The following is a 27,818-nucleotide window of genomic DNA, read 5'->3' as shown; positions in this document are numbered from 1 at the left end:
ACATTTGTAAGAAGCCTACTAAAAGCAGGCTGTCTCGAAATATAGGCCTACCATAGGCCTATATGGCACTACCACGAATCCAGCTTTGCATTCAGCTGTAGTACTGAGGGTTCAGTTTGTTATTTTAGATAGCCTATATATATTATTTTAGGGGCGGGGGCCTACCCACATTGACGAATATTGCATCATAGACAGATAAAAAAAGGACTGCTCTTTCGAAGAATGTTAATTACATAGACTAGGGGCCTACTACTGTAGCTAACTGTAAAGGCCTTCGGAATTGGCTGGGCATTTTTCTTTTTTTCACAGGGGTAGCTGTACCTTTAACGGCAAACTGTGCTCGCTCAAACGTTGTTTCGCGAGATTTGCTGCTTGGCGCCGCGACCTCATGTGAGACACCTCCTGCGCGAGCCAGTCCGACGTTACCTCTGCAGAGGAAAACGCAATGGAGCCCTAAATATTTTTCACTTCCATCTCCTTTGACCCCACCTGGAAAACAAATTTTGCATTCGTATAACCCTTATTCTGATATTAATTTGAGGCGTAACAGGGCGGGTGCGACGATGTGGATCCAGGTTCGCACTATTGACGGGAAGGAGACACGAACCGTTGAGGATCTTTCTAGACTGACCAAAATTGAGTCTTTACGGTTGAAAATACAGGCTATCTTCAATGTAAGCCCACATCAGCAGCGCCTTTTCTACCGAGGGAAGCAGGTAAACAGTTTTTTTGTGCCTCCTCGACATGCAAATGTCGTTTTTTGATGCTTTGGCAGGGTTTGATGCTGGTGGAGAGTGGCTGGTCCATTGGCGTTGTAGCCGCTTTGGACCCATGCGAGCTTCCTGTTTTGATAGGAATTCGCCAATAGTCATTGCGCAAGAGCCCGGGGTACGCGGTGTGCCAGCCCCCCTGGGGGAAAACAACGGCGATGTTGCATGCATTATGGTGGCATATAGCACATTGTTTGGGCTGCGCTGAGGAGAGGTGCATGCAACAAATGCCTTCCCGCCGTAGACATTCGACGTTTGTTTACATTGTAGCGCGCGAGAAAAGAGAACTTCGTCCTCTGTTACCACATGTAGCCTACACTATAGTAGGCTATTGCAGTACAAACACAGCTCGCATCACTAAAACTAGTTTCACAGAACTGCCAGTAAATTGGTATAACATTAAATGTGGCACCAGCTGCTCAAAACTGTACTGAGCCCATTAATAAGTATTTAGGCTCGTGCACGTGGGGTGTTATGATGATGTTATTATTGATCATTTGAGGTGTGGAGGGGACTCGCGGTTCCACGTGCCCTGACATCTGAAAGCAAGTGTAGCTTTGTTTACACACTGGCGTCAACATGATATGTATACTGTACACCGAGTACAGATGCCCACCTGTCAACTCATGGACTAACAGTTCAGTAGTGCACACTCTGTGTAACAGATTCAGATCATTGAGTGACATATTCTGCATGCAGTGCATAGGCATGTTTTACATTTTTTCCTTTTAACCCAGTTTTCAAACATTAAGCCTCACTTGTGTACAATATAATTTGGTTTCATAAGGCATTGACTATTAACAAATTGACAAATCTAACTTGCACATTAATATGACCCGTTCAATTTATAAAACAATATAAATCTTTTTATTAATAATTTAATTTCAAATTGAACTCCACCAAAAAAAGAGGTAGATAAAGTTAATATCTTTTTGATATCTTTACCTTACCCTATACCTGTATGATTAACATCCGTAATGCAGTAAGACTTTATATATGTCTCTATAGATCTATAGGACCTACAGGTCTCCCATGCATTCTGTTTCTCAATATAATTGTATTATATACATTTTCTCATATGGATACGTTGTGATCCAATTATGATCACAATTGCTGCCAGCAGTACTGGTGCTGATATTTTTGAGAATTTGTTCTAGCATAATAAGAAAAATGGGATCAACATGAATTTAATATTGTATCATGTGGTGTTAAATAGTGCTGTCATTTTGAATGTTAAATGTGATATTACATTTAATTACTAATCTGTGATAACTGTACTGTACAATTCTGGCTTATCGCTTAACACCAATATGGAATAATGCTGCCTTTGCATCAGAATTTTCATGGATTTCATTTCTGTATGACTGATACAGTAGATTGACTGATACAGTAGATTATGATTGTTGGTCATTCTAAATCCTACTTTATGACTGAGATAATTTATAACACAACAAAAACAAACCAGGCTCAGGGCTCTGGTTTATGACTGTGTCACGTTCTTTGGTAGGAAATGAGTGCAAAAAAACACAATAATTGTGCAAGCCCACGTTTAGACTATAAATGTCAACAGATGTCTTTTGGTTTTAAGGTTACAACCAGGCTGGAATATTTACTCACTAGCCTGGTGGTCGTCCTGGATGGCAATTCCACACACTGTTAAATGGTAAATGGTAAATGGACTTGACTTATAGCGCCTTCTAGCCGATTTTCTCAGCCCCAAGGCGCTTTACATATCTTACCACATTCACCCATTCACACACACACTCATACACCGATACCGATAGTTAAACCATTTTGCCTTAGAAATGCAATGATTCATGTATTACGTTAAACCTTTATCCCGTTAGTTTCCCTTTCTCTGTCCCACATCATGTTAGAAGCAAATATATTCTTATTAAATGGAGCTGTTGGGGCAGTGTGTTTGTGTGTGTCATGGCGGCCACATGCAGCCTAAAAACCTGTAGGTTTACTCTTTGAACATACACACACAAGCATATTTTATGATCTATTCTACCACACACACACACACACACACACACACACTTGTTACTACAACTGTTACAGTTGAACATGGAAGATGTTTACTGCAGGCAGGTCACTGCTGCCATGATTTATTTAGTATTCCAGCGGTCCATTAAATAAGCAGATATTAACACAGTATGTCTCAGCCAGGGATATAGAAGCCCCCGGGAAGCAAACAACCCGCACGATGTGCTGATCTCACATTGATTACATTTAGTCACACTTTACTTCATTCATATGTGTCAGGCAGTATAATGGGCCCAGAAATCCCTTTTCTGCATTTTCAAGTTGTCCAACCTACTTCCTGCTGTGTAATTGAACGATAATGAAGTCATTCAATTATGAGTCGTACAGGCTGTAAATGCTTGACTTTTCTTCTCTCTCTGCTTGTGTACTGCACATACTGCAGGACCAAGGGAAAGAACAGTTTGGTCAAGGAGATATTTTAATGCCTAGAGTGCTATTGTATTTATCTCTGTAGGCAACAGCACATGTGTTTCTTGTCAAAAACAATGGTTTACTTGGAACCTAATAATGGCAAACCATTATTATGACAACAAGAGATTTGGAGATATTGTGTTACGCTGCCTTTTGCACCAGTTCCTTTGAGTGCATTCTTCATATTTTTCCTAGGAAACAAATATAATCAAAACACCACAGTACCAAAAAAAGGGCAAGGCTGTTATTCTTCAACAGCAGTCGTTACAATGTAGTTGATTTACGTTTCTCATTATTAACAATTCATTTGCTGTTTTCCCAGAGTTGACATGGAGTGTCGGAGCTGTTGTTGCAAAAAGGCTATTGTCTGTGTAGCAAATCCCATGCTCCCTTACTCTTACTGGAAAACAAGTGGGGAGGGTTGATTAGGGGATTTCCATATGGTGTTGAGTGATGCAAAGAATGAGCCAGTGACATGCGACGTACGCTAGCTATTGCCTTTAGACGCTCTGAGTGGGGCCTGCGCTCTGTTAGGATTTAGACTTGTAGCAGAATAACTCCAGTCTAATTCCCTTTTCAAAATGGCGTCTTGTTTTTCCCTCCAGCTCACTGCGCACGCTGCCTCACCAGTTCAAAGTCATGCTTGCCCTTCAGTTGGAAGGGACTCGCTAGCCAGCAGCCGCACAACTTTTCCCTTTTTTTTTCTTCTTTTTTTTTTAAACGTGTTTTTCAATTTGCCTCTGCACTCCTCATTGTGTCTCCATTTCACTTTGAACAACATATCACATCACTCACATTCACGAGCAGACATAAACTCACCCTCACACGTACACACACACACCTTTCACTGTAGATGCAGCCTTTCTGCTAAACGTCCACGCTCACTTTTGTGTAAGACTTCTCATTCACTTATATAAAATTAACTCTTTTGCCATATTATTACGGGGTTTGAAGCTCAGCTTGAATTAAATGTGGGTGTGTCAAATACAAGGCTGTTGTTCAATCACTTGTGTTTTCTTTTCTACCGAGCCAGCAACATGTTTCATGTTTGCATATTTGGGCCGTCGTCCACTGCGAGCTGTTGCCTTTTGTCGGCCTGTAGGAAAGCTTTATTGGCTTGCCCTCTTTCACACAGACAGTTGCTTCGACCTAGATATCGTTCCAATTTGATAATACATACATAATGCTGTGGCTCCTCGATTGATGTCTTTTTCTCCGGGTATTGCTGTAAGCTGTTGAATTTCATAGGCAATTTCAGGGCAAGCAGAGAAGGCTGCGGCCCCGCTTGTAGGCTACACTGTCGCACCCTTCTTCGACGGATATGCTGGACAAAGAGCAAACACAAAGAGAGGCCCTAAACCTGGACTTCAGCTGCAGGTTTCTAGCACTCCCAGGTTTTCATAGTGTTGCCTCTTCTTAACCTAGTGGCTCTAGCCTTGTTAGTGGTCATATAGGTCCTACCCGTTAACTGTCAACTCCTATACCTGAGTTATGAATAGTGGGGTTTCCCCTAAAGTCTTTTTTCTTTAGCTTGGATTACCAAAATAATTATGCTGCAAATTGTCTCAAGTTTGTTAGGTGTAAGGTTTCTTAATAGACAATAGACATTCTACAATAAGTTTTTATTTCTGATCAAGATAGAGGGCTATTAACACCAGTGATGTTTCCAACAAACTATTTGCAATTGTGATTTGGAAAGAAATCTATAAGCCAAACTCAATAATATCTATGAATGTAGTTCAAAGTCGTTGTCTACGTATAACTGAAAATCATAATGCTACTGAACTCTGATCACATTTACATTTAGCCTGCAAACTCATGCTTGCAGTAAAATGGTTATTTATTACTGACTATATTTTGTCCTACTTTCTTTCCTTCTAATGACAAAGCATCAAACAACTCACTCTGTGCTGCAGCAGGAAATGCTTGAGAATGTATAGACTTCTTCCATAGAAATTTAGTGGAGGTGGTAGACCCCAATAATCGATTTTGGATGTATTTTGAAAAACATTGCCTGATGTAGTGAAAGGAGTGTGAGTATTTTTTAAACCATTTCATAATTTAAGATATTTGGGCAAGATCATAAATTCACAAAACTGATCTCTGCACAGGTAAATAAAAAACATCTTTTATGACCAGCTTTTAGGAACTGACATCCAGAAGTGAAAAAAAAACAACCCCAGTTCAAACAAACCCCTTTCGCCTTTTTCAGGTAATTTGTGCTAATTAACAGTGGACGTTTTTTGGTAAAAGATTGAATGACTGTGGGAAGAATGAGGAAGATGAATGCTTGGTCGATTGGAGGCACACAGACACGCCCCATGTCATTGTTTTTGGAAATATGACCTATTTTTGCATCGCCTCTTTGCTAAGGCGGCCTGTGGAGGCGGAGAGGAAGGCGAAGGAGAAAACAAGCGTAGGAGTGAGTAAGGGCTTTTGGATGTCCTGTCTGAGCAAAATAGGCTAATTTCTGCTCTGCTATGAAGCCTCCTCTCTGCCATGTGGGGTTCTGTGATTTATTTCTTACTCTTCAATTCGGTTCCACCTTCACTTAATGGCTTACTGTATTATGTCATGGTTATGCACACACATAGATACCAAGTCGGTGTTGCTTAGGAACTTTAATTGCAGAGTGATCACATACTGTTTGACAGCATGTTGGAGACAGCACAATAATGGAACCCTATAACAGACATTTTTGGCTGTATGTGTGCGTGTGAGATTAACAGATATGCTCCAAAACTCACTGATATACTGATTTAGAATATGAATATGCGTGGCTAAACCTGACAGCATTTATCTTGGTCAAGTTCAGAAATGTTTTTACAGGATCTCAGCAGCTACGGGTTTTTCTATTGTCTTTTGTTTGACATTATTCTTTCTGGTGACTCCTACAGTGGGCAATTAGTCTTTGAAAGACTGCCTGTCGAAACGCAACAGAGAAAATGGCCTCGTGCAAGAACAGGTGTTCATTTTATTCTACTGGACTACGGGATGCACATGCAAGCAAACCCACCCTTGCCATCAGTTTGCCACAAATTTCTGAATCTGATTGGTTCAAGCCTTTACAGAAACATTTAAGTCAAAAGTCTTTTAGTTATTCGAAAGCTTTTGTTTTTGAGACGCATGCTCTGAATCTCCCAGATACTCGAAGCAACGTGTTTTTTATTTTATTATTCTGCATTATTTATGATGTAGGAGAAAATGTCAAATCCTCGATAATGCTATTTGAATCGCCGATATTTCCGTCAAAGAGATGTTGATCTCCGTGAATACACAAAGCATCTTGGTTTGTGGTTCTTTGTGTTAGGGATTATTGCGGCTGGTTGTTGCTGATGTCAGGGAGGTTACACCTCGCAGTGAGAGACTGCTTATCACACAATGGAGACACTGTGGAAAGCAGCTACAGCCCAGATATCATTTATGAGGTTTGGCACGGTGCGTGAAATTCCACTTTATGTGGTTCGGATTCTCAGGTCTGTCTGCGTACTAGTTCTCAGTCCATCCACCCAGTACTTCCAAACAGTGAGGCTATACCCGCCATATCATTGTCTGTGTTGGATGTTTTTTTCTGCCTGTTCTTAACACAGTATGAACAAGGCAGAAGAGGATAGACAATTACTGGAAACAGATCGAAGACAGAGTTTTAGGCAGGGAGACAGACAAAGAAATGCCAAGATAGACCTCCACAGACAGACAGGCAAACAGACAGACAGGTGAGTATTGCAACCCACTGTGGGTGTGTTTGCACCACTGCTCCTCTGATCTAAATTTCATGAGACTATTAAAAAGAAGGGAGGGATGTGGAAATTGCGCTCTCTCCCGCTATGCCTGCGACCGCTCTCCTCCTCGCTGTCAAATAACGAAGAAGGGGAAGGGGAGCGCGAGTGAGAGTGGCGGCCATGCTCGCCTCTCCAGCACAATGGGGTTGTGGGGCTGAAATGAATAGCTGATGTCTGTAAAAATGAGTTTGCGTGTCTGTGCCATGAGCTCCATTCCTAAGGCAGTAGCTGTTCCATATACTTAACAGAAGATCGGTTGCGGTAGAGGAGTACAGATCGGTTTCTAATGGGCCCCTAATAGTTTTTTTTTCAAGAGATTGTTTTTCATTATTTTTTTTAACAGAGAATACAATTTTCTGACGCCTATGTGCCTGAAAAAGGTGCTGCAGCTGATGATGGTTGTGGTGGCGGTTGGTTGGTGTCGACAGAGATTGTGTACACATTCAGGTTCATGGGGGGTGGGGGGTGGGAGGGGGGGTGGTGGGTGCTTAGGTGGGGTGTTGGTGGGGGTGTGCTCTCTTTTGGTTGTCATGGCAACCCGGTCATTTCTTCTTTTTTTCCCCCAGCTTCATCTCCTATCACTTTAATGCATGCATTCATTTCTTCTATTTCTCGGGGGGGAAAAAACTGTGTGAGATATGGTGTGAGTGTGGTCGCGGTTCAGCATCTGTTTAGTATTTGACCGGATATGTAAACAAATACAAACATGGCCAGTCAGTAGTGCCGATTAACACCTTGCCAGTGATGAGTGCTAATTGTTCCAAAAAAAAAAAAAAATCCCCCTCCTTTTTATATGTATCAAAATTACTCTATGTTATGAACACACTGCTGTGGACACCTGAGCAACATCCTTAAAAAACACTAGCGTGTTGAAGACATGTTGATTCAAGTGCTGCATCTGCATCTTTAACGTCCCCTGTATGTATCACAGTCAGTGTTGTGTTGCGTCCTGCTTGTTTGTCCTTGACAACCAAGTGTATTGTCTGAGGGCATTCCGTGGCGCAGGGGTGTTCATTTCAAATTTAAAATGGATGTCTATTTGAAAATACATTTTGGGGCAGAATTTAATAAAGAATTGTCATTATTGACCTTTTGTGTAATTGTACAAAAACACTGTCTTTGGGTTTAGATGATGAGAATTTTAAAACAATTTAAAGGACTTGTTGGAGCTTTTTAGATATATCTACTTGCATTTTTAAAGCAATGTCATGAGGTTAATGACTACGACAAAGACAAGCCATTTCAAGACATTTTGTGGACTAGATGAGAGATCAGTGGATTAATAAATAAAACTATGTGTGTGCTTCAGCACTATTTAAAAGTATGGCTTCTTGCATCTGTATTCCTGTGCCCACTCATCATACAGGCCGTGTTTTTCTTCTTCTTCTTTTTTTTTACTCTTATTAGATGGAAGATGGCCAGACGCTGTTTGATTACAACGTGGGGCTCAACGACATCGTGCAGCTGCTGATCCGCTCACAGACGGACCCTCCAGACAGCCCCGCAGCCCTGAAGGACTCCTCTGCTGTGGCCTGCAGTTCAGCCCCTCCCACTGACTCCAGGTCAGAGAGCCGCAAATCGCCGGCTCCCGCCTCGCTCGCTGCTATGGAAACCTCCACCAATAAAGACAATGACGGCAGCGGTGCCAGCAGTGTTAACGAAACGAAGCCGGACGCCGCCGTGGCTACCGGTAACCCCTCCAGCACCAAAAATGGCTTCAAGTCTCCCAGTCCGAAGAGAGACACCCAGCCCCCAACGTCCAGCAGAAACAACACACTAGCCGACCCAGGAATCGGTGTCTACAAGGTGAGGATGGGGAGTGTGAATATTGACTGAGGAACTATTTTACAAGATTTTTACATGGAACTGGATGCTCTGACTATTATAAGCTGAATTACAGATCATCCCCCCACACGCTAAAGTCACTGCCCGAGATTCTTGAGCAGGGCCGCTCTTATTTGTTTTAATGTCAAATCAAGTTATCAACCAAATGTATCTTGCGCTCCAATGCTGTTGAAACCTCCTCCCCCCATATGCAATCCATTTAATTTTGGTATTGAATGTTGGCATAATTTGGTTTGGATGAAATTCGGAGTGTGCATGTTTTTGCAGAGCAAGTGACTATGGCTTCCTTGATGTGTTTTCAATACTATACAGCAGTTTTTAACAGAAATATTTTGAACAAAGCGAGAAATATTACTATGATTTTAATTTCCTTTCCCATTTTTTTTTTTTTTACTATTCAGCAGTCATTCATTCCTTTCCCCACTGTCTTCTGCTGTAGCACCTCAGACTGCTACTAGTACAGTATTCTGCAGCTTGTATTGATGAACATGTCCTTGTGTGAGAGACTAGTGAATGTGTTGATCCTTAATGTAATCTTCCATTCTCACCAGTTAAGTGCTCTGCCTGTAGGTCTGACACCCTGAAATGCCTTTCATTTATTAGGACTAATGACATCCACACACAGGCATGTGCTTACCAGCCACATGCCAAACCACACATAAGAAACAGCCATTTGCAGATGATTTTGTAAACTAAAACGAGAATAGTCAAATTGCATATGTTGGTGTGTCCACAGCACTCTTAACAATCTGCTGAGCTTTGCTGGCTGGCTGACCCACTTGTCTGAGAATTATAATACGTTTGTGGGACTTGGCTGACTCCTTTTTTATTTATTTATAATTTTTTTAATGGGCAAAAATCCAACCCAGCAACCTGGTAGATCAACACTGTGACGAAGAAGAGGAGTTGTAAATTGTGTAACGTCACTGGATATCAAGGTCATCACATCCCCCCTTTTTTTGCCTTTTTTTATTTTTTACACAGCATTTAATGCAGACATATTTTATGTGGTTTTCACAAAGGAACAAATTGGAGAACAAGGCCATGGATGACACTTATACCAAGCATACATGTCAAAAATGTGTGCACACAGTAATTGGAGAGATTAACATCATAATTCCTACTAGGATATTTAATGTTGGATAACTTTCATGCAAAGAATTAATAAGAGTATAATTTAATGCTTTGGCATATCTCAACCCCATTAACACAAGAGGTACTATATTATTCGCACTGCTGTTGCATTTTAACAAGTACCTCTGATGCTAATATAGTTCACATGATTAGTCTAACGAATCAATTTATAGCGACTTGCATGGTAATGTAGTTGGTAATCCCCTGGTGTTGGTATGTTGAAGTGCTTAATGTGAAATGAATCGACACACGGAGGGTTTCAGAATAGTCTCAGTTTTAATCAGCTTAAATTACTGTAAGAATTTGCTACTACCCAGGGTAGGAAAAACACTTAGAAAAATCTGATACTTTCATTTAAATGATATGATGTGTGGCACATTTTTTTAAAAACAGCCAGATGGGATGGAAAGAGACCAGGTGTTATGTTTTGTCTTCATGTCTCCTCAGATTAACGAGCTGGTGGACTGCAGGGACGTCAGCATCGGCGCCTGGTTTGAGGCCTGCATCGACCATGTGACACGCACTCCCAAAGGACAGATAATAACGCCCACCAAGGGCAAGGTGGGCCGGCCCCCCAAAAGGACTAATGGAAAGCTGGAGGCCGAGCAGGCTCAGGTCCAGGCCCACGGCCAGGGCCAAACCTCAGACTGTAACAAGAACAATGTTGTTTTAAGCTCCGAGAGCAATGGAGCCTCCACCTCTCAGGCGGACTCTGCGGCCGCCACAGCATCAGCAGAGACCAAGGAGAGAGAAGAGGACGTTATTTACCACATTAAATATGACGAGTAAGTGAAGGGCGCATTATGCTGGCTGGGGGAATGTTCCTGCTGTAGCTGAACTGATTGCGTTTGCAGAGGTCTGGATTTTTTGGCATTTTGAGTACACATCTGCACCATGCACAGTGCGGCAGTGTTTTGACCCGGCGAACGAAAATCATTCTAGATGATAAAATGTCGCTTAGGATTGGAATCCGCAGTGCCGTGGCTCCAATAGAATAGAGTCAATACGTGGGTGCATCTTTGCAGAGCAAAAAATGTGTCCTTCTTCGCTAGTTATGCCTGTTTTTCCTCATGCTGCTGCGGTGTGGCATTCTAGATAAAAAAAAATGTCCAACATACATAAATACATGGTGTGTGTGTGTTTGTTTATATGGTACTAGAGCCTGCGAGCATCGGTAACAGTGGGTTCGGTGCGTTGGGAATTGCAGCCTCTGCTTTCTCCTGGCAGTCCAGCGGATGGAGAAGAGGGGGTTTGTGTAGTTGATGCTACAATTTGGACTCTCTCTCGCTCTCTCTGTCTCTCTCTGGCGCTCTCTTTTTTTTCTCCCCCAGCAAATTCATTCAGAAGCCCACGTTTCCATGGTAACCCACGGGTTCTCAGGAGCATTACTTCTTTGCTTGCCTCCTTCAGCTTTGTCTGTAATTGCAGCGAACATGCCACCGGTGAGACGTAGCCTCCTCGCTCTGTCTGTCATAGTGTGTTCCCTGTGCATGCGTGCGTGCCTTATGCCAGAGAAAATGTATCAAGGGGCTGTCGAGCAGTAATTGTGTTTTCTTTTTAGGCAGGCATTGCTCGCTTTTGACTCGCACTCTTTCAAATACCCGGTATTCTCTATTGTTCTATCTTCTTTTATTTTTTGTTTTATCATTTGCAACTGGACAGGAGAGTTCCTGGAGGGACAATTCAGTGCACACACTTTATTGTGTCCTTTATATTTATGGAATGGATTTAATTATATATCTGCTAGTTTGTTGTTGTTTATTCTGATTGTTGTTTTCTCCATATGATCCTAATTTGCTTGATGTGTTAGCTGAGAGGCAGGGAAGGGAGAGAAACCCAGGACTTCACAGTAATATGCAATTTGCGTCTTCACCAACTGTCATGAGTACGAAAAAACAGCTTTTGTGTGCTGCTGAGAAGCCTCAGCTAAAGTTACAAAAGAAGCTGGATTGCCAGCTTTGTGTTTTTAGTGACAGTTTTGTCTAACATTCTCTCCTGCCTTTTACTAAATGCGTAGTGTCCCCCTCTGTCCTGAGCGCCATTCCAGATTTGTGTGTCATTATTTTGTTTGCCTGAGAAAAAATGGAGGGTGGGTTAGATTGGTCTGCCATCCCACGCACACAAATGCGCACACACACACACACACACACTCCACCTCCATTAAACACCTACCTGCGACCTGCTAAATGAACCAGCATGTTTTTGCGCGAAGAAGCCGTTCCGGACAGCATTTCCCCAGAAAGTAATGAAGCTGAGAATCAAAGGGGGGGACGTGTGTGTGTGTGTGTGTGTGTGTGTGTGTGTGTGTGTGTGTGTGTGTGTGTGTGTGTGTGTGTGTGTGTGTGTGTGTGTGTGTGTGTGTGTGTGTGTGTGTGTGTGTGTGTGTGTGTGTGTGTGTGTGTGTGTGTGTGTGTGTGTGTGTGTGTGTGTGTGTGTGTGTGTGTGTGTGTGTGTGTGTGTGTGTGTGTGTGTGTGTGTTCCGTAACAAGATACTCAGATACGGTTTCATTATGTTGTTAAATCTCAGCTGTGCGAGCGCAGCATATGTTTAAGATTCTCTGATGAGAGGGCACCGGCGTATATAGACATACAACGGGCAAATGTAATTGATGTTCGTTATGTTTGTTATATGCAAATAGACATTTTGTATTTTTTAATGGTGCCTCAGAATGTTGTCAATTTAAGCACTTCGAAGCCAAAGCCTAGCCTGGCTCCGCCCGCCTACCTACTTCCGCCAAAATTTCATTTTCCCTTCAGTAGTCAGTCTGGTGGTGGGGCGTATTAGTGAGATTTTTCCGAACAGATTTCTGAGTATCCAATCAGCGAACAGAGGAAGTGGCTGAGAACGATGAGGGTCGAAGTCACGCTCCAGTTTCAGTTGACTGCTGCGTTCCCTTACGCTCGGAACTCGGAAACTTCCGACTTGTTAGTTCCGAGTTCCGACCTGTCTGTGTTTCAGTGCATCTGCTCGGGAAAGTATGGACGCCTACAACCTTTCTCATCCAAATAACTAAACGTTAGGCTCTAGCAAGTTACCGTTGCCAGGTACCGGTAGATCCATAGACTACAATATGTAGTGAAGTCGGAAATTTCCGAGTTCCCTGAACGCACCGTCAACAGCCGGCTCACGACCAAACGTTATGCGATTGGTTGGATAATCCAGAGTGGCACTGCGCAGATCCAATAGTTTTAAACTTCAACAGACACCCGCCTCCAAGTGAGTGAACGTTTGCCAATTACAGCACTTCCAGACCTTCTGTACAAATGAAATTAAGTACGATGGTCTGGTAGCGCCAGGCTAGCCAAAGCCTACACTGACGAAGAATACGTGCTTTAAAAAAAAATCCTAATTCCACTAAAATGTAATAATTTATTCATGATATTTTTGGCCGATTAATTCTATAAATTAATATAAATATTATATTTCATTGCCATTCAAGGCTTCAAATATGATCAAACTCCTTGCCAACAGAAACATTTCGCTCAATCACTTAAACCTAGTGCACCACTATACAATATACAGTACATGTTAACAGGGTTATTAGGTGCATTGTTGACCGCCGAGAATGTAATACAATCATGTAATGCCTTTGAGTTAGCTTACATGGATTTTGGAGAAATGGAGTGAGTCACATACGGATAATAGGATTCAGGTTAACAATCTGCAAATTGGGTCTTAAATACCCACAGCTTATCTTTTAATATCACATGACTGAACTTTGTCATTTGGATACATATTCTTTTTTAAAGATGCACCTTCACATTTTGGCCTCAATTACTAACAAATCCGAGGTTAAGAGGGACTGCAGTGAAGTTATTCTCCTTCACTGCTTTGAAGCAATTATATTCAGCTTGTTTAGTGTCAGAGTATTTCAAACTCGGCTGCTTATCAGCATATGGAGAAATTCTAATTTTCTCTGTTGCCCTCTTCCCTTTTCGCCGTAGACTTGGGCTGAGCACACAAAGGGCTAATGATGGTTTCATAATAACAAAGGAGACTGTAGAGAGCCCCTCTATCCATAAGTCGTGTTGTCTCAATTTTACAACTGATTAAATAAGCTTCTACGTTTTTGTCTAGGTTCACGATGCATTGTCAAGAGTGTTGACATGATTTCCCTCTCTCGTTTACGTTCTCTGTGTCTATAAAAGTCTTTTCTCCCTCCTTCCCACAGCTCCATGGAAAGTTACATTTCACTCTTAATGCCAGGCTTGGGGTCTAGACACAGTGCCAGCGTAGGTGGAACGTCAAGTTAACTCTATGGAGGGATTTATTGATGCCGGAAAAAATTTCAGACTTTCAGACTTAGAGCTCAGTGTGGGATATCGGCAGGTGGAGCAACTTGAGCGGTGTTTCAGAGAAAAACTATGTATTGTGTAAGAAAGGAGTAGGTGTGATATGAATTTGAATTGAAATTGAAAGTGTATAGAACATCTTTCAGAGTTTGCAACAAGTTACTTCAGAACTACCAAAACAGGTTTCTTTACGAATATGACTTAATTGGTTTATATGAATGCATATTTTTTACTTTGTATCATTTTATTTAGTGGTTACCTTGCCTAGCTTTAAAAGTATTTAGCTTCATAGAATTGTCCAGAACTGGTTTAAAGACCTTTCAGTTGAAATTATATCAATGGCCACCACACACACCATTATTAGTGGTAAAAGCAACGACAGTGAGTAGCCTCCCTCTAGCTAGGGCAGCTGCATGTACTAATCTTGAATCACTGCCAAAATGTTTGGTAGCTGTTGCCAGGGCCAAAATGACCTAACACATTACAAACCAGTCTTTCCTGTTTATCTCATCATTGTATATATTTTGCTTGTGTGTTTTATGTCAATGGCTTTTTAAGACATTTTCAAATATTATTATTTTGTATGGTTATTCATTTTTAACAAGGTCTCTCTGTAGGTGCGCCTAAGGTAGAGCCAGCCAGTGTAAAACATGACGGAGACTGTGAACTTGTGTGGTCCTAAACTCTGGTCCTTCTGCTCTCCTTGTGTTGCTCTGTGTTCCCCTTCTGTTCATGCTGAGTCCCATTGTGCTCCAAGGCCTGTGTGTGTGTGTGTGTGTGTGTGTGTGTGTGTGTGTGTGTGTGTATTCACCCAGCCCACTCTTCCCAAAAAACTTGGTAATCCCTTGGGCCTAAAAAAGGAAATCCCTGCACTGTGCCCCAGCCTCCTCTTCGTGGCAGTATGCTAGCCGTATGCTACAGCTCTCACAGTCCGCCTTTACAATGGCTTGCCAAATGAAACGCAGTATTCTCAAAAAGAAAGGTAAAGCATAAGTAGAACATAATCAAACTGGATATGATCTTAAAATGTCAGATGCTATAGTCTGCATATCAATGGTTGGTTGTTGAAGGCTGCCTGAACAAGTGCCCAGTTGAGGCTGAGCTTTCCCTCCAAAACACAAACACACACAATTCCCAACTATCCCCTTTCACCTCCCACTGTGTGAGAACACCTGAATGTGCAGGTGAACTTCAGCAGTAACACCTTGTTGATCCGTACATGTAATTCCAGCGATTGGCAAGCGAACAGGCTGTCAATTCATCTTTAAGTCAGGCCTGATCCTTACAGTAAATGATGATTGGCAGACCAAAAACCTGTGCAGTAAATCCTTATTCACTTTACGTCATGATTTTTTGGACAAGAACGTCACGTCCAGAATCTTCCTTTGGCAAAGGAGGGACATTAAACTTGTACAGAGCGTGCAATGTCATACTGTTGCCATTCAACCTTGTAAAAGACTAGCTAGTTTCTTGCTATTTTTGGTTCATGCACTAACGAAATAGTCACATGTTATCGGAAATATGTGGATGTTTTATTCAGTGTAAACCCTGCTGTTGCTACATATTTGTTTATCTTGGCCGGGAATTGTCTTTAGTCACCTTCCCTCAATCTGCTGCTGTTTGGCCTGGTTTGACAGCGGTTCACAGAAACGACGCTCAGGATGTAGATAAGTTGAGCCTGATGAAACCAGACTGGAGTTTTCTTAAACACTTGACTTTGTTAAACTAGCACAAACAATGTGCATAGACTACAATGGCGCTGCTATGGTGGTGGAGGATGATGAACATTTTCTGTTCTCTCTTGCTTCCGCTTTAAACAGAGGCTCCAGTTCCAGGGATTTTTATTTTGGCAAGAGACTGTTGAAAAATACTGAGGACTGATTCACGCCTCTACGGAAATGACAATTTGGCAGAGACTGGTCCACATTTGACTAAACTACTAAGAACAGTGTTTTGCCAATGGTTGTAAAGTGTAAGCTGTATCACATTTTCTTTTCTATCTGGATAAAGTGGAGGGAATCTGTCTTAATCCTTGGCTCTAAAACCCATTCAGAAGGCTGTTTTGTATGTCATGGTATGTGGAGGCAGGTCATTGAGAATGTACAGCGTTTGAAAGTTTTTTTTTTGCAGAAGAGAGTGTAGGTAGTAAAATAAAAATCTATCCTGAAGACATAATGAGTAAAACGCGTCTACATTAAAATCAACACGTTAATTAGTATTTTTGGCTTTGAGTCAATTTTCTAGCTAAAGGAAGACCTGTGTTGCAGCAAATCGTTTTTTGATGATAACCATATTTCCATATCACTCTGTATTCAGCATCGACAGATGGCAGATCAGAGAGGGCTAAATTCACCTCAAAATAAACTTGATACAGGTCTGTAGGTCGCACACTGTGGATCTGGACAGAATTTTTTCAACTGATTCTTTATCAAGTGCCAATATTCTTATAAACTGCACCTGGCATTTGTGTGGAAAAATACTCTTGTATCATCGCAGTTTTTTTTTTGCCCTCTTGTGTGCCTTTTTGTGGGCTTCTCCAGACTTGCACAGAGAGGCTTATGTTGCTTATCAATGGATCAGTATGTGACTTGGTGCACTTAGCTGTTTAATAGTTTCTATTTCCATCCATGTGGTTATATCCCCCCAAAACACACTGTTCTGAATAGCTGCTTAGGATTTGTATCACTCTTTCAATTCCAAACAACATGTGGTCTGGGTGAGAAATGTGTCGGGTTTGATGAAATGCAAATGTATTATGTTGACGTAGGTAAAAAACTTCATACATCTCTACTATGGAGAAAAGATGTCTGTAACCGTAAACCTTCCAAATGGACTTATTTAAAAAAAATAATAATAATTAGACCACAGCATGAAAATCCGATTGACGAACAACAGCCATAACGATTTACACACACCTCAATGCCCATTTTTTCCTGCTATATTTCCTCCCCCCAGCTATCCAGAGAACGGTGTGGTGGAGATGCGATCCTTGCATGTGCGGCCACGTGCCAGGACCCTGCTGCGGTTTGACCAGCTCCAGGTGGGCATGCTAGTGATGGTCAACTACAACATGGAGACGCCGGACGAGAGGGGCTTCTGGTTCGACGCCGAGGTTCAGGTCATCAACCAAGCCTCACGCACCAATAAAGAGCTACGAGTCAAGATCCTCCTGGGGTGAGGAAGGATTTTCTTTCGTAGGTGGCAGGGTTAGCGTTGGGCATAAGGGGGTATAGGGGGTTAAATGCTGTTTTTTTCTCTCTCTTGAATTTCGGCTTTGACAGTGTTTAATGTTAAAGCTATAGTGAGTAACTTCGGTCGTCCCCCTCCCCCCATGAGAAATTCGGAGTATTTACAACGACACTGTCGGCGCATCTACATGAGCGAAGCTTTTTACGGTGATCACACATGGATTTTATTCCTTCTGCCATATGTCCAGGTCTTGAGCTAAAAAAGATAACACCAGTTTGTAGCGCTGCCATACTAAGAAATATAGAGAGAGTTTTGTGGAGCTGATAGGCTTAATCAACTTTGTGTCGCCACATTTGGCAATGGCTTGAACGTAACCGACATTAATTTATATGGAAAAGTTTTGCATTACAGCATTAACTTATCTCTGTGTGACTTCCCTCCAATCTCTCTGTGACACGCTCAATAATTTCAACTTCGTTTTGGGTTTGCTTTCATCTCTGTCTTTCTCTTTGTCTCTTTCTTCTCCCCCCTGGCCCCCCTCCCTCTAGGGGTCCTGGAGACATGATCGGGGACTGTAAAGTTCATTTTCTGGATGAAATTTACCAGGTGGAGAAACAAGGAGCTCGTGCGATCTCGGCTGCAGACGGACAGTTTAAGCGTACGCACAAACTCATACACTCAAAAGTTTGAGACAAAATCACTGAAGAGAGCACATTTAGAAATGGCACTGTGAGAGATATAAAGGCTTTTACCAAAATAAAGTGTAACCAGAAAAATTGCAATATGTGGCCTTTAAAAGTCTATTTTAGGGGTGACTATACTTAAAGATCATCTTCATTTCTGATTTCTGTCCATATGTGTTTGTGTGTATAAATGTCCCCTCCTGGTTTTCCTTCATGTCGTTTGGATCCAGGGAAGAGCGGGCCCGAGTGTAAGCACTGCAAGGCCGACCCCGATGCCGAGTGTCGCTTCTGCTCCTGCTGCGTGTGCGGTGGGAAGCAGGACGCTCACATGCAGCTGCTGTGCGACGAGTGTAACATGGCGTTCCACATCTACTGCCTCAACCCGCCACTGGCCACCATCCCTGATGATGAGGACTGGTGAGAGAGAGAGAGAGAGTGTTGAGAGAGTGTGGCCCCGACATCCTGCTCGCCGTAATCATTTTTAAGAAGTGGTTGATTAATGGTGTTAAGTCTGAGCTGAAGTGCATCGAAAGCGTTAATGAAGCGGTGATTAAGGTATAAAATAATGACACGGTGCAGTCGCAGGTGTGAGTTTATTTAAAGTAGCTGTGCTGAATGTCTCTGCAAAATAGAAATGAGGATGTGAATAGTTTAGGCAGTGGTACTCAATAAGCAATTTTAAGTGTCTTTGCCTTCTGGCTAATTTGGGGAGAATCATTTCTCTTCATTTTGCAGTGACTTTTGTATGCCAGAAACATCTCTTTCCATATAGAGCTTTGTTGCATCACACTCACAGCTGCCAATATTCACAAAAACGATTCCTCTTGTTTTTTACAGGTACTGTCCCACCTGTAAGAACGACACCAGCGAGGTTGTGAAGGCAGGAGAGAAGCTCAAAGCCAGTAAGAAGAAAGCCAAGATGCCTTCTGCAACGACTGAGAGTCAAAGGGACTGGGGAAAGGTGAGACCAAAGGGGGCGCCCAAAGTTACACACACACACACAAGTGCGCACACACACACACAAGGTGGAGTGACAGCTGCTGTGCAAGAGTAAGTACGCTGAATAAAGAGCAGTAAGCCTGAGGGCAAAGTCCTGTGGTTCCTGCCATCAGTGAAATGCCAAGACACTACAAAGATGCGTAGGCCCTCTTCTATTGGCTACATACAGGTTTAAGTGGTGTGCACATGCTCCAGACAGAGGTAGAAGAAGCGTTCTCATTTTTCCACCAATCAGCTTTACGCTGACATTTGTTGCAAGCAGTCCATTCTACTATTTGCAAGGCAACACAAGAGTTACCAAAGGGCTATTTGAGTGTCATCAATAGTCAAACAAAACTGACTAGAAGAAAATTAGATTTCCTACATGGTTTTAATTCATTGCATGTTTAGTTCAATCATTATATTTGCAGATAGATGTCACTGTTACAAGTTTTTAAACTTATATTTGTTTCCCCAAAGTGCATCTGTTATCCGTGTAATATTTTGTGTGAGTAATGTGTTGTGTTGTGCCTGATCAGAGATAAATGGCTTGTTTCATGTGAAGACCTTGTTAGTTCACCTCTTTGTGAGTGTACTTCTTTGTGAGTGTACTTCTTTGTTAGTGTACTTCTTTGATACTCTTGTCACACACTGCCTCAACAACCACAGGGTCGTTTTTCCTTAACTCAAATGATCAGATTCGACTTACTGATCCAGTCAACAACACTCTTAACATCTACTTCATGTTAGATCAGGTTCGCGAAGTTGATGAAAAACAATGTCACAGCACATTAGTATCTCTTCCCTCAAGGGCAAAAATAAAATTTTGACTTTGTTATTTGCTGAGGCAGAAAATTAAATGGCTAGTCTTTATTTGTTTCGAGCATACTGTTAAATAGTTTTCCTCAAACAATCCACTCGGAGTCACCTCGTGGCAACTCTTTGAGATATTGCGTGGATCGTTTTCTGGCTGTCTCCCTGACGCGATGCTCCATGGTGCAACGTGAACAATGCCATTAGGCATGACTTGGTCACTTTCCGGGAAGCCCCAATGGAAAAATAACTAATTTCTTTACCACAAATGCTCCTTCTTCCTCTGTAGACTAATTGAAAACAGCCTTGCTTGTGTGTTTGGGCTTATTTAAGTGCAGTGACTCACTCAGCATTTATACTCGCCTCTCATATTTTGGCAAATGTATAACCCTCAGAAATAAAATAATTTTTCTTTTCTTTTCTCACTTCTGAAGTCCTGTTGAGCTCCTAAGTGGGAAAATAATTATTGTCCTTAGATCATCATATCATTATCATTATCATCATAATATCTGATTTGAACCAATACATCAGACAGAAAAATGTGTTGTGATCTATAACACATTTGCAATCGTGGACATGTCATGAGATTCTTTGTGGTCCGTCTTGATGTGATTGCAGGGTATGGCCTGCGTGGGGCGTACCAAGGAGTGCACAATTGTTCCTTCAAACCACTACGGACCCATACCTGGTGTTCCTGTCGGAACCACCTGGAAATTCAGAGTTCAGGTGAGCTGTTTGTTTACAGTGCATCACATATTCATTAGTGATGTATAAAACTTAAAAAAATAAAATGAAGGCAGTACATAACTTTTATGTCACTGCCCATCTCAGGTGAGTGAGGCAGGTGTTCACAGGCCTCACGTCGGTGGTATCCATGGGCGCAGTAACGATGGCTCCTATTCACTGGTGTTGGCTGGGGGCTTTGAGGATGAAGTGGTGGGTTGTTTTTATCATTTTCATCATTCACTATATGTTTCTTCATCTCTGTTATGTGGATAGTGTGTTGTTCTATGACTGATTTATGTAAGTTCACTGAGTCATGTATGCCCCTTACCATGACGGTTACCATGACCCCCGCTTGTAGGACCGGGGAGACGAATTCACTTACACGGGCAGTGGGGGTCGTGACCTCTCGGGAAACAAACGAATCGGAGAGCACTCTTTCGACCAGACCCTTACTCACATGAACAGGTACGAAACTGAAAACACAATCTTCCACTTGGACACGTTTGATCCTGTAGAACAGATGTATGTAAGGTAATTGGTCGCTTTAGGGAGAACAGTAAGGCCCACTGAGCCACCACTGTGCAAGACGTGGAAAGTATATGGCTGCTTCTGGTTTGCTTTGGTCTCAGTCAGTTTAGGCCAGCTCAAGTAGTCACAATAAAATATACTGATATGACATTTTAACTGAAACCTTTATGTTCCAGGGAGAGAATTTAAATGGAGGCCATTCTAATTAGTTCTTTTGAAAAAAAAAACAACAACAACAACTATCCACTTTAAATAAATGAGCTAGAGGGATCATCTTCTTAAATCCCCAATTAGACTTGATGAAAATAGCTCTGTCTGTAACTCTGGAAAACGTGACTCCTGCAGGGCGTTGGCCTCAAACTGTGATGCTCCTCTGAATGACAAAGACGGGGCCGAGTCCAGGAACTGGCGGGCAGGGAAGCCAGTGAGGGTGGTCCGCAGCTCCAAGGGTCGACGCATCAGCAAATATGCTCCCGAGGAGGGAAACCGCTACGACGGTATTTACAAGGTACAGATGCATTTTTTGTTGTGAACCAAGTCTTAAAAACAAATAAGAGCCGACTTCGATGGAAGCTGCTTCGAAATACAAAAAAAATATATATTGGCCAGTACTAGTAGTTTCTTAGTTCGCTTTAAACAACTTGAACTTAGACCCTTTATATAAGTCTTAAAACCATTTTTTTCACATGTATTTGTATTTTTGTTTCTACAGTAACCCACAGTGTATTTTTTTTTTTTTTAAACACTTAACACAACAGAAACGACCCAAACCTCCAATTAACCGAACTTGAGAACTAAGCTTGCTGTGCATAGACAAACAAGCATAAGTTGAATAAAAACAAAAGAACACAGAAGAATAACAAACAAAGAATATTACAATAGTGGTGTAGTAGCAATTATAACAATAATGAAATGATGATGTATTTAACGTCATTGTGGTTGTGTGTGAAATGTTTAGGTGGTAAAGTACTGGCCAGAGATTGGAAAGTGTGGTTACCTGGTGTGGCGGTATCTGCTGAGACGGGACGATTTGGAACCAGCGCCGTGGACACCTGAAGGACTGGAGAGGATCGAAAAACTGGGTCTTGCTGTTCAGGTGAAACACACCTACCGTTGTGTCTCCAGTTTGGCCTGTTTCTGATGTTATAACAGTATTAGAAGTGGCTCTGATTTGAATGCAGAAGAAAACTTAGTGCTCACGTCTCTCCCTGTGTATCTGTCAGTACCCGCCAGGCTACCAGGCGGCCATGGCTAACAAAACAAGGAAGGAGGCCTGCGCCAGGCCAGGTCGGGGTGGCAGTGGCAGAGGCAGTGGCAGAGGCAGAGGCAGGGGCCGAGGCAGGGGTAGAGGTAGAGGCAGAGGCAGAGGCAAGCCCTTTGGCCGGATAGGGAGGCCACGGAAGAACCACAATATCAAGGAAGAGATGGACGAGGAAGAGGAGGACCAGCAGCCAATGGCCTGTGAGGAGGAAGAAGAGGAGGAGCCACAGAGTAATGGAGAGCAGAAGACAACCAGAGATAGTGGTGGGTGCCTTTTTTAAAGGTGGAGTCAGCTATTCTGGAGAACTCTTCTTGTCAAAATCACTTTTTTGTCAAAATCAGTGAATATCTCCTCACGATTCGCTAGCTGTCCGTAATGTGTATGTGCCGAAACAATAAAATCCGGTGTTAATACACAGCCTAGGCTCTCTAAACTGCCCACCGTAGCTAGCAACATGCTTGTTTACAGTGCCTAGGCTGTGTATTGTAAGTTAACACTGGAAGTTTTTTTAGAGCGTGCAGCACACTGACAAAAGGGGATTTTGACAACAAGCATTTTCCAAAATGACTGACTCCACCTTTTAAGATACAAATCTCAGCATCTTTATCTCCCCCAAGCATGCACCGTTGTAAGTGTTTGCTACATCAAAAAGTTGAAATATTTATTATTGTCTTTTATTGTCCAGATTATTGCTCCTGTTTAAGTCCTTGTTTGTGTTTCTTTTGTCAGAGCCGTCACTGGCAGCAGAGCCTCCTTCTAAACGGGTGAAGATGGAGGAGACCTTCAAGCTGTCGGAGCAGCAGCAGCAGTTGATCCGTGAGGACACGGCCAACAAGAAACTCTGGGATGAAGCAATGGGGAACCTTAAAGAGGGGCCGGTATGAATCCCAGTAAACTCTCACACACACAGCAGTGAAAGTCACTGATCCTTCAAAAATGAAATTCATCCCACTTTGTCTTTTAGATGGCAGTTTAGTATTATTAAAGGGAAGCAAACGGGTCTTTGGGGAAATATCATAACTGATCTTTTTAATCTCAGTCGGGCTGGAGGAGCGCGTTCATATCAAGTTTGATTGACAGCGGCTACCAGGCTATCAAAAGAGAACAGGAGACAGAGTAAAAACACTGTGTACTAAAGTAACAATTGCAGCTATCCAACTGATGGTAAATGTAGCTAATGTATATTACATTGGATCAATGCAGATGTGAAGGGTGCTGCGATGAAACCAATAAATATCTGATTTAGATTTCCTAATGGTTTCAGATTTTTTTTTTGGTCAAAAGAGAACACAGAAAGATTTACAGAGCAGATGTTGATGCTGTCGTAGGCCAAAACTAAACTTCCTGGGTCAGCTCCCTTTTGATTGACTAATTTTATGGATAATAATTCACTGTTTTCGTAGCAGAGCAGAGCTGGATGTGTTCACACTAAAGTTACAATGGCACTTATCAGAATATTTTTTTATTGTTTTAACTGTTCCCATTTGTTTTTATTTCCTTCCTTACGCCCTCATATTAATTCCTTCCTTTAACGCATCTCTCTCTGTGTACATCTTAAGAATTTCCTCAGCAAGATGGAGGAGATCTTCATGTGTGTGTGCTGCCAGGAGTTGGCCTTTCAACCCATCACCACCGCTTGCACACACAACGTTTGCAAGGTCCGTACCAGAGTGGATGTATTTGTGAATAGGGCTGTGTATTGGCAAGAATCTGAATCAGATTCAGAACAGTTGGACCTGCCTTTGTATTTCACAGTTATAGATTCAACTTGATTTATTAGTAAATCATCCTAGTACTACTTCTTGTGCATTTTAAACAGAGGAATTAACAAGTGCCTCAATCAGGGAAAAACTCAAACCTGCATGTACATACAGGAAGGCCAAGATAAACATTAAGAAATAAAATTTGTAAACAGTGTTATAAATATAATACATGGCCCTTGCAATATCCAACATAACACTATGTCTGTGCAATTACCTGTCTCTGTATCATAAAAAGAGAATAAAAAGATATAGAAAATAGAATTTGTAAATTGTGTGCAAATTATGCCATGAAAGCAAATGAATGTCAATGTCTTACCAGCGGCAGCGAAACACTTATATTTAAAAATATATTTGAAAATAATAAACGTATGTATAGATATTTTTTTGTATCGTTTTTTTTTCTTCGAAAATCATGTATCGATACAGTATCGCGAAGATAGGTATTGTGATATTCACATGAATCGATATTTATGCCCTTGTGTTTGTGTGTGATGCTTCTCCTGTCCCCTCTTGTCTCTCCTCAGACGTGTCTCCAGCGGTCGTTCCGGGCGCAGGTTTACACGTGCCCCGCCTGCCGTCACGACCTGGGCAAGGACTACGCCATGACCCAAAACACTGCGCTCCAGATGCTGCTCGACCAGTTCTTTCCCGGCTACAGCAAGGGCCGATGAGGAACGATGAAAAAAAACCCATTCATAAGTAGAACACATACACGCGCCCACACACGCATCCATCCTGCGCACCCACGTATATTGTCAAGTACCTAGAGCTCCACTTTCAACACACATTGCGCACACATGCTGTACTTACCCAAGGGCAAAATGTATATTTCATATACAGCCATTTATGTAAACAATCATTCATTACACAAACCACCTCAGTAGGGACTGACCTCATCTGTTGAACTTGGACTTTCTCTATTAACATCACCAGCCTGAAATCCAAAACCATGGACATTTTTAAACCTCCCTTCTCCTGCCCCAAAACGCACAAAGGGAGCCCTAATAGCCACCTCAGTATATTAGCTCGTACTTTTTGTTTGCCCCTCCACTGTGCTGTTCAGTAGCTCTATACATTGACACACAGCACAATGTTTTGAGTGCAAATTTATCTCCAGCAATATCATGAATATTAGACTCCTGCCAACCTGTACGCATTTCTTGTACGATGACCACAGTTTTACACCAAAATAATGAGATGAGCTGCCTCATATACATGCAGTATTTTACGCTACTACTGAAAAGAAGGTGCTAGTTTAACACGGTCAGGACTGGCAGTGTCACACGGTTACTGAAGACACATAGATGAGATAACATTCAATACAAACAGGTTGGCCTGTTATGGCAAAGTTAAAATTAGGAAAGTCAACGATTAACAGAATACAGAAAATAAGCACACAATGTTTTATCCTCTAAGCACTTTATCACTGCCAGGCAGCAGACTTCTTTTATTTTTATTTTTTGTAGGTTTAATCAGGACTACACGCTAGCATCCTGCTAGCATCTGATGTCGCCTGGAATAATGCCATCACCAGGTCTTGAGCTAACATGATTAGCAAATGTCTCACCAGAGGAAACGCTCAGCGCATTTGCAGAGAGCAGAAATTGGCAGCTCTGTCCTGTTTTTGTTTTGTTTTAAGCATCTGCAGATTTCTGTCTCCAACAAAGCAGCAACCATAACATGCTTAGGTAGTCATTTGAATTCATGTGGAGTCAAAAAAAGGAAAGGTATTTACTTGATAAGCATACCTAAGACACAAAACAGTAGAGCAGGTCATGACACAAATGTCTTTACAAATCTGGTGGAAAAAAAGAGAAGTAATCCCTGGTTTCCACAGTACATAAGAAATACATGGGTACATGGTAAACAAATCCATGCTATATACATCTCTCCCATAGAAGCTGTTGAAACCTCTTAATACTGTTGATATAATTAAGTTCTTACATTAATTCAAATTTATTTTTTCAGATAAAAACTCATTCAGTAATTCACAGAAATATAGTAAGTTTTAGTTTTGTGCTCAGCAGATTTTATTTTTTTTGACATGCTGATATGGTACTTTAAAATGTTCAAGGTTGGCAGGTCTGATAGGAAGTCAAACAAACAAAAAGAAACATTCCACGAACAGCACAGTATCTGCACTGATCTGCACTGGAGGTACGTCATTTTCGGATAAGATGTCTGAAACGGTTTCAACTCTCGAGTTGTTTTTGTTGGGAAAATGTACCCCCATGTTCCCTGACAACATCACATTCACTTTCTCCCACCCCCCTTTTCATTGGGGGGCTGTATTGTTTGTTTGTGGTGATGTCCTTGTTCTGTCCGATCATTCAGGTTTTTTTTTCTTCTCAACAACAACATGCAAGTTCAAATGCTACTATGGTCTTTAAAGCTAACTGTGATGTGCATTACTTCCACTGTTGCTCAATCTTGTTCAAAGATTTTTTTTTCTTTCCCTGCATTGAATGGCGAGCTGATAGCCCTCGTTTCTTTGCTCTGCTGTGACCTCGGCTCCTCTCTCTCTTCCTCACTGCTGTCTTCTTCCCTCCGTAAACCTACAGTACTAACACTTTTTTAGACGTCTCGTGGACGCTTGGCTTCAGTGCTGTGTTGTTCTTTTTGTTTTTATTGCACTCTTATCGAAGAAAAAAAAGTTTTAAAAAGTCGCAATTTCATTTTCCCTTAGAATGCTTACTATTATCTATGTCTCTGTGCGCCATTTTTTTCTACCATTTTAGTTGCTTCTCTTCTATTTTAATCATTCAGCCATTGTGGCGACCTCAAGCATTTGCAGCGTATGCCAGTCTGAGGAGTCTCATTGCTACATATTGTGATCTGAAATTTTATACATGTCATAATAATACTTGATATGTACCTATTAAATATTTGGATTCCAGAAAAAAGAACTTGCTTCATTTTATTTTATTTTTTTTGTCCTGTATTTGACAGATTTCCACGAAACAAATTACTTTTTGATTTCAGTAAAAATGGGAAGTCTCTTTACTGAGAGAGTGACGCTAATGTCTGCACCATGAAATTAATAACCTAAAGTGGTCAAGCAGACCACTTCCATTCCCACTCCCAAATTAATTTACTGCGACGTTAATCAGAGCTCTCTGACCAGGGGCCAACTAATCTTTTTTTTCTTCTCTCATAGAAAATGAATAATAAATCAAATTGAAAACCATTAAAGACATTTTTTAAGAGATGTTTGGTGTAAGGTTGGTCTCACTGTATTATATTTGCACCAAGCAGTTTTTCTTTGCCATATTGTAAAGAAAGTGAATTTTAAAGCAATTACAAATTATATTCAATTTATTTCAATCTATTCAAATTAAAAAGAAACATGCCTTTTATTATTGGGTAAAAAAAGTCACAGTAGGAGAAAGAGCACAGGTTTTCAATGATGGCTTATGAATTCTGTTTAGCTGCTTAGGTTTCAGGGTCCTGCTGTTGGCTCACTGTTAGTGTCAGTGTCTTGGACGACGGAGTTTAAGGGAGAGCTATTGTTACTGTTATCCGTGACCCCTGTGCCTTTTTCTACTGTGAAAAATTATTTAAAAAAAAGGCTGCTGTGGAAAGAGACATTGTCA

The 27,818-nt window shown here is 41.6% G+C and overlaps 1 protein-coding gene across 1 annotated transcript; it reads left to right on the top strand.

Annotated features, from left to right (window-relative positions):
- Positions 1-431: 431 nt before the first annotated feature.
- uhrf2 (ubiquitin like with PHD and ring finger domains 2) lies at positions 432-27,116 on the top strand. Its single transcript, XM_080047229.1, has 16 exons — positions 432-716; positions 8,420-8,818; positions 10,439-10,776; positions 17,240-17,458; positions 18,022-18,131; positions 18,387-18,573; positions 18,994-19,117; positions 20,566-20,673; positions 20,779-20,883; positions 21,032-21,138; positions 21,547-21,709; positions 22,160-22,297; positions 22,425-22,725; positions 23,192-23,340; positions 24,022-24,120; positions 24,750-27,116. Exons 1-16 carry the CDS (start codon positions 564-566, stop codon positions 24,894-24,896), a joined length of 2,847 nt encoding a protein of 948 aa, XP_079903355.1. The 5' UTR covers positions 432-563; the 3' UTR covers positions 24,897-27,116.
- The last annotated feature ends 702 nt before the right edge of the window (positions 27,117-27,818 follow it).

Source organism: Ammodytes marinus (assembly GCF_949987685.1).
Source record: "Ammodytes marinus genome assembly, chromosome: 18".
In the NCBI taxonomy this organism is placed as follows: Eukaryota; Metazoa; Chordata; class Actinopteri; order Uranoscopiformes; family Ammodytidae; genus Ammodytes; species Ammodytes marinus.
This window is presented reverse-complemented; position numbering and strand designations above follow the sequence as displayed.